This window comes from Marmota flaviventris, chromosome 18 (assembly GCF_047511675.1).
Source record: "Marmota flaviventris isolate mMarFla1 chromosome 18, mMarFla1.hap1, whole genome shotgun sequence".
Classification (NCBI taxonomy): Eukaryota; Metazoa; Chordata; class Mammalia; order Rodentia; family Sciuridae; genus Marmota; species Marmota flaviventris.
Genome location: NC_092515.1, coordinates 12,812,687 through 12,820,399, shown reverse-complemented (window position 1 = coordinate 12,820,399; position 7,713 = coordinate 12,812,687). Strand labels below are relative to the sequence as shown.

Here is a 7,713-nt window from a genome sequence, read left to right as displayed (position 1 = left end):
TTCTTTTTAAAAATTGTTATTTATTGGTTCATATTAATTATACACAATGGTGGACTTCGTTGTGACTCATTCCTACGTGCATGTAAAGTAACATGGTTGATATTCCTCCCAAGTACGTCCTCTTTCCTGCTCCTCCTCCCTCCCAGTCCCCTTCTTGTATCCTAATGTTTCCCTTCAGTCTTCACCCCTCTCTCCCTCTCTAGTTTCCACATATGTGAGAAAACACAACCCATTTCCTTCTGAGTCTCACTTATCTCACTTAACATTGTGCTCTCAAGTTCCACCCATTTTCCTGCAAATGATAGAACTTAGTTCTTCTCTACAGCTGAGTAAAACTTGATGTTGTAATAGACCACATTTTCTTTATCCATTCATCTGTTGACCAACATCCAGGCTGGTTCCGTAACATAGCTATTGTGAATTGTGCTGTAATAAACCTGGGTACGCATATGTCACTCTAACATGCTGACTTTGATTCTTTTGGATAAAATACTGAGGAGTGGAAGAACTGGGTCGTATGGTGGTTCCATTCCTAGTCTTCAAAGCAACTTCAACATTGATTTCCATGGTGCTTGTACTAGTTGACAGTCCTACCATCACTTATGAGAGAGTCTTTTCCCCTGTTCTCTTGCCATCATTTATTCTTATTTGTATTCTTGATGACTGCTATTCAACGGGAGTGAGATGAAATCTCCCTGTAGTTTTGATTTGCATTTCTCTGAAAGCTAAAGACTTGAACATTTTTTTCATACAATTGTTGGCCATTTGTGTGTCTTCATTTGAGAATGGTCTGTTCAGTTCATTCACTCATTTATTGAATGGGTTATTTCTGGGGATTTGTTTTTTTGTTGTTGTTGTTTTGGGGTTGTTTTTGTTTTTTTGGTTTGACAGGGCAAGGGGTGGTCTTTGGAAATTTAACCCAGAGGCACTTTACAACTGAGCTACAGCCCCAGCCGTTTTTTGTTTTGTTTTGTTTTCTTTTGTTTTGTTTTGTTTTGTTTTGTTTTTGAGACAGGTTCTTTCGAAGTTGCCCATGGCTTTGCAAAATTGCTGAGACTGGCCTTGAACTTGCGTCCTCCTGCCTCAGCCTACCAAGCTGCTGGGATTACAGGCATGGGCCACCGTGCCTGGCTGGCTTTGTAAAAAAATTTTAATGTTGAGGGGTTGTTTTAGTTCTTTGTATAATCTGAATATTAATCCTCTACCAGAAGAGTAGCTGGCAAAGATCTCCTCACATTCTGCAGGATCTCCCTTCTCCTCATTGCTTCCACTGCTTTCCAGAAGCTCTTCGCTGTGATGAGGCAACAAAGTTAAGCAGACCTTTTGCCGGACCCAGGACCCTGACCCTGACATCTGAGTCACAATCCATTGCACAATGATTGATGAGAGGACAGAAAAACATAATGTGATTTCAGGGGTGGAAATTTGCTTTTCTGATATTGGAGAGGTGCTACCATAGACTTTCCTGACCTTAGAACCTTGCTCCCCTGTGCTGGGTCATCTGGCGCCAAGCCTGGGTTACCATGCCAGCCCAGGACTTCCTGGTGAAGGGCGCATGAAGTGCTTTTTGCTCTTACAGAGAAATTCACTGAATCTTTATACTTTGAGGGAGATATTATTGTCATCCCAATTTTATTGAAAAGCCTGAAAAAAGAAGTTGAGAGTCTCCCCCAAGATCGCCCGGTGGGTTGGAGCTACATCATCCAATGTGGTACTAGCTTGCCACACAGGGCCTCAAACATCTTCAAGTTTACATGTTCCATCAAATTTAAATTTGATTTTAACTTTAAAACTTGATACTCAATTCAGCTATTGGGGAACTGTTAGCTATTTTTGGAAAATTTTTATGAATCAGCTTTATAAATGGTAAGTGGGATGCCCTGTCAAGGCCACTAACTGAGACTATTATGGGTTCCTGTTCTTTGTTGCCATCCCTCAGGGAACACTGACCTTATTGCCTGGTGCCCTGTGCCTTGGAAACAGTTTTTAGAACAAGTTCTCTGTTGTGTGGTTATTTCTTTGGGAAGGTTGGTCTGACCACTGTGTCTTCACCTTGGCTCCAAGATGCCCTGTTTGTATTTGTGTGGTGTTGTGTTGTGTGCTTCTGTGTGTGTCTGCTTGTGCTGGTCCTGTTTATATGTGTGTGTGTGCGTGTGTATGTGTGTGTGTGTGTCCTGGTCTCTGCCTTTGTGGTGGTGTGCAAGTGCTCAGTGTCTTTCTCCTTCACTTCTCCTCCTCTGGGATAACCATAGGCACAGAGATGATGAGAGAAACAGAGAGAGGATGGGAAAGCCATAATGGGTGAGACCCAGGCAGGGATGTGACCTAGGACATCAGGACATAACCGCAGAGAGCTCTGGACCCCTGTGTCTCTCTGAGCTGGACACTTGTCTCCCTGTTTCTGAGTACTTTCATCTTCCTCTGGTGGGCCTCCCTGCCCCTCCCACATCCCTCTCACTCTGTATCTGTTCTTTTCTAATCTCTGAGCTCTAGGAGCACAGTGTTGGGTCCAGTGTGATTGATGTCGGATGTGCTTGGCTCTGTCTACATCAGCATTGAGCACCTGTACTCTCCCCGTCCCCAGCAGAAGGTCAGGCCCTAATTGCCCAACATGAGAATTAGTGTGTACACATCTGCCCATCTCTTTCTTTCTTGTTCCTTTCTTACATCTTGCTTGCCAATGCAAAACCAACCAGGAGCCTGGCAGAGGAGATGGGGTGGCACCAGGGTGGGGTGAAGCCAGTGCTCTATGTGAGTCTGAAAGTCCAAGCTGTTGGGTCCAGCCTCAACCCAGCCTCCTCTGACCCAGGAAGAAGGAAGCAACAGGGTGCACTCTGTTCATCCCTGACCTTGGAGAGGTGTCACTGTGGACTTTCCTGACCTCAGGATCTTGCTTCTGCTGTACCGGGCCACGTGGCACTAGGTTGCAAAATGGTCCTCATTCCAGACCCAGGAAACACTCACTGGGAGGCAAAAAAAAGTGCTTTCCACTGAGTTCTCACCCTTGAAGGGAGGTACCATCATTCTCCCCATTTTACCGATGGAGGGAGTAGAGCACAGGCAGATCAAGAATCTCACCCGAGGTCGCGCAGAAGTTTGAGCTACATTGTTCAACAGGGCAGCCACTTGCCACACTCGGCCTTTAAACTTGAAATGTGGTGTGGCCAAACCAATTCACGCTTCATTTAACTTAATCCCAAAAGTCAGCATGCAATTCAGCTATTGTGAAACTTCCAAGTATGCTGGTACAACTGAGATACGCCAATCAGTTCTTCCAATGGTAAAATTCATGAAAGCTAAAAAAATATCAGGGATTTCTAAAGAAAATTTAGGGTCCTGATTAAGGACACCAGATTTCAAAGATACAGTTTAAAAATGAGAGAAAGAGAAAGATAATGGATGGCAGAGACAAAAAGAGGAAGAAACTCAGAGATAAAGAGGACAAGAAAGATAGACCGGGAGATAAGACAGAGATACAGCTAGAGAACAAGAAGGATCAAGACTCACAGAGAGAGAGAGGAGAAGAGCAAGGGGGGGGAAGAGACTGAGAGACCCAGGAACAGAGGGGCGCAGTCCTATTGCACTGCTAAAGCCTTTAAAAAATGTCAAGTGGGGCAGGCACCTGTGAAGGCGCTTGTTTTCATATCCAAAAGGACGCTTATATTATATTCAAAAATTTTAACAGATTTCCTGTACAATCAATGACATGCAATTCACTGTGTGCATCAAACTGTACAATTAGGCAAGATTTGAGCTATTATACATCCACACCCACCTCCTCTAAGCATCTGGGTCCCCTCTTGTACCTCCTCCCTCCTCCCGTTCCAACCCCTCCAGAGGCATCCACTCATCTGCTATGGTCACCTTGTTACATTTCCTAGCATTTGTATAAATGGAATCATAAATTATCCTTTTTTTGTCTGCCTTCTTCTTCCGCAACACTCTTTTGAGGTTCCCAGTAGGTTGAAGAAGGGCTTCCCAAGTATGTGTGCATCCTCATACCTGGAACCTGGGATTGTTCCTTTATATAGCAAAAGGGACTTTGTAGGTGTGATTAGATTAAGGATCATGAGATAAAGAAATGAGCAGTAGGAGATGTAAGATGGGAAACAAGAAGTTGCCGAGATGCTGAGAAAGGGGCACCTCCTCCCTCCCTGACTCCTCTGTCTCCATGTTTCTGATTCCCTTTCCCTTCCCTGTGTCTCTGTCTCCCTCTCTCCCTGAATCTGTCTATATCTCCCTGTCCCTGTCTCTTATCAGTCATTTCTTCCTCCCTATGTCCCCATCTTGAGTCCCCACGGGGCGCATCCTGAGGTGTCCACAGCTCCTCCACCAAACTCTCAGCCTCCTCCTTGATTCACTCCTCAAAACTCCACTTCCCCTCCCCAAGTCCTTCATGGTGATCAGACAGAACCGCTGGAGGACTTGCCAAGGCTTTCCACTGGCAAAGCTCACTCCTGATTGTGGGGCACAGAGGGAGTATGGGAGGACTCGTACTCCCCCATGTCCCCCCAGTCCCCACCCTGACCCCCAACACCAGTTCCTAGAAGGTGGAGTCAGTGATGGCAATGAGCCCTCGGCTGGAGAAAGCCTCAGCGGGACCCACTAGAGCCTCATGCATGACCTCGTATCCACACAGGCTGAAGGCAGGATGGGGTCCCAGTGCCCTGTGAAGAAGTTCCCGTATTTCTCCCCCCAGCTGTGAGACAGGGTCCAGACCTCACTATGGAGCTCAAGAGAAGCGTCTTCCCCACTCACACCTGAATGACACCTTCCAGGGAATCGTGAGCCCGGCTGGCTGTAGCCTCATCAGGGAAGAGCCAACCCTTGAACTCCGCGTGCTTTGTCCAAGCCTCACACGCGCCCTTCCCCAATCATCCTGTCTCAGCTTTCCCAAGGACCGTCCAATCTTTGAATTTCACAAATAGCACCACTCCCCACACCCAGCCTCTCCTCCCCCACTGCAGGACCAAACTCAAAGCCTCAAGTCTGATACCCCTCCAAGTGATCCTCCTCCCTGCTTTCTCCCCAGAACTCCAGACGCTTCTCTACGGGGCATGCTGGGCCAGATCCCTGCTGAAAGAAGAGAATTCCCAAGCTGCTGTGAGACTTTCACCCCAAGTTGGACCTCCAGCCCCCTTGCTGCCTTGAGCTGCTCCTCCTCCTCCCACCCCCCTCCTCACCATCTGTGGTTGTTGGAGGAGGGTGTGCCAGGACCTACCTTGGCAGAGCTCCTAGCAACTCTTCAGGGAGCCCGAGGGAGGCAGGCACTGCACAAGCCACATGTTTAGTCCCAGAGACAGCTTCCCATTGGCCACTAACTGCAGGGAGACAGCTCCTGGAATGTGTCACATGTCCCTCAAGAACATGCCAATGGGTGGGATGTGTCCAGGCTGGTTTCGAGTGGTTCCATTGCTAAGTGGCTCTCAGCCATTTTCGTCAGGGGATGGCATCCAGCATGAGAGGTGAAGAGACCTGGCAGGCAGAATGGGGGCCTCCCTGAGCACTTTGGTGGCAGGAAGTTATTCTGGGTATTAAAAGACAGTGACCACAGAGGTGACATGGTCTGATGGCAGAGGTCTGGTTGGGCTTGGGGTGGGTGGAGGGTGGCTGATGTTGTCTTTTATCCACGCACATCCAGCAGGTATTCTGAAGGCCCATCATAGGCCACACACTGCTGGGGCGCTCCGAGGGCAGCAGTGAAGGAGACGGCAGGCTGTCCCTTCACAGAGCTGGCAGTCCCTCTGAAAAGGTGCCTGGGGACATGACCATCAATAAGCCATGGTCAAAATGGTGGGGTCCCCTCCTGACGTGGGAGGTCAGGCTTTGGATGTTGGTTTGATTTCAGAAGATTTCAAATAAATGTCCAGGGATCCAAGGTGCCACCGTGGAATCCTGCTGCTTCAGGACACGTGGGCTGAGGAGGCCCCTCCCTGGAGAGAAGCTGCAGGGACAGGCAGCCAGGAACAGCAGCGGGAGGACCACAGGGGCAAGACTGCGTCCTCGGTGTGGGGGACCCCGAGGTGCTGTGTGAAGGAAAAGAACCCGACACACACGACCACACGTCGGACGATTCCTTTATGTGAGACGGCTGGACCAGGCAGGTCCATCAGACAGAAACGAGGTTGCCATTTGCAGGACCTGGGCCAGTGGGACTGAGGAGTGGCTGTTTAATAGGTGCCGGGGTTTGGGGAGGAGTGACGTGAACATCGGGAACGAGATGGTGGTACTTGTACAGCATTGGGAATGAACTAAATTCTACATTCCAAATGGTCAATTTTGTGTTGTGTTAATTTATCTCAATGTAAATATATATAGGTATACATATATATGTATGTATGTATATATGTACATGTATATGGAGGAAAGCTCTGTGGGGAGGTTTGGGTTCTAGAGCCAGAGTGCAGCCTGGCTCCTCCACCGGCTAACTCTGGAACCTCAGGTGAAGAGGATCTCGCCTGTCCTCGGTTACTGATCTGTAAAATGGGCATGGTCACCACACCCACCTCAGGGGGCTATTGGGGAAGGGACTTAAGAGAGGGCTGCCAGGTTTGAGGTTGGACAGCCAGTAATCCAAGTGGTGCAGGAGGATTGCAAGTTCAAAGCCAGCCTCAGCCACTTAGCGAGGCCCTGAGCAACTTAGTGCGACCCTGACTCTAGGGGGCTGGGTTAAATGTCCCCGAATTCAATCCCTGTTACCAAAACAAGAGAGAGAGGGGAGAAAGAGAGAGACAGGTCATATGTGAAGCCCTTCAGCACAGATGATGGAACACAAGGAGTGGATAAATGGGACTGTATTTATCCTGAGCAAGGGAGAATTTATTCAGCACAAATTGTGTCCTGGGAGGCAAAACTGCAGAAGGACCTACTGCCAAGTTTCCTCTTTTGTCCCCAGTTACTATATATACACCTATAAAGGGGCTTGATTACCTTCAAGGTTGGTTCTGACTTTTTAAATTCTATGAATAGGGGAAAGGAGTACACCTGAGAGCCTGGGAAGAGCTACAGCATGATGGAAGGAAGTAGGACTACACAAAGGACCTTCCCATGTTGATGCAAACAAGGACAGAGAAGATGCAGATCCACAGCAGGTCTCTCAGACACAGGAAAATGTGGAGGCCATCACGGTCATTCTCTACAGGGTAGAAACAATGACCCTGGATCCTTTGGCCCTTTTCCCTCAGCCCATTCAGTGGGGCAGGAAGCGGATCTGATATGTTGGGGGCACTCTGCCCACACCACTCTCCCGGGGAGTGAGGTCGATGTCCTGGGGAGCCACAGGGCTGGCCACAGAGAAGTTCTGGAGGATGGTGGTGAAGAAGAGGAACAGTTCGTTGCGAGCGATGCCTTCACCAAGACAGATGCGCTTCCCTGTGGGCACAGAGGATCACCATGTGGGCTCAGGGCCAGGGCACATGCTTTGCCTGCCATACCCCAAAGACCAGGCACCTGTGCACTGCTATGGATTTTCACAGGCTTGATCTTTAACCTGTTGGGTCTTCAAGTTGATTGTTATAGGAGAGAGTTTATAGCTATTGTTTGATTTTCAAAGGGTTCAGTGGCCTCATAGGAGATAAGGACCCACTTGTGTTTAGGTGTGTCAGTGTGTGTAGGTATGTGTGTGCATATTTCTGACTTGACATTTTTAACGTTCTTCATTTTCACAAGGAGAATAGTACTTAGCAGGCACTGGCAGGATGACTAAAGACAACG

General features: G+C 48.3%; 1 protein-coding gene and 1 pseudogene across 1 annotated transcript in view; one reads left to right on the top strand and one right to left on the bottom strand.

The window, feature by feature from the left end:
* LOC114079404 (cytochrome P450 2B11-like) overlaps nt 1–7,713 on the top strand; it is a 267,418-nt pseudogene that overhangs the window by 199,886 nt on the left and 59,819 nt on the right.
* Nucleotides 6,798–7,713, bottom strand: part of LOC139702745 (cytochrome P450 2B4-like) — a 23,794-nt gene continuing 22,878 nt past the window's right edge. Inside the window, exon 9 of the mRNA XM_071604808.1 lies at nt 6,798–7,371. Within this exon, the coding sequence (XP_071460909.1) occupies nt 7,190–7,371 (182 nt within the window). The 3' untranslated portion in view covers nt 6,798–7,189. The remainder of the gene's footprint in view (nt 7,372–7,713) is intronic.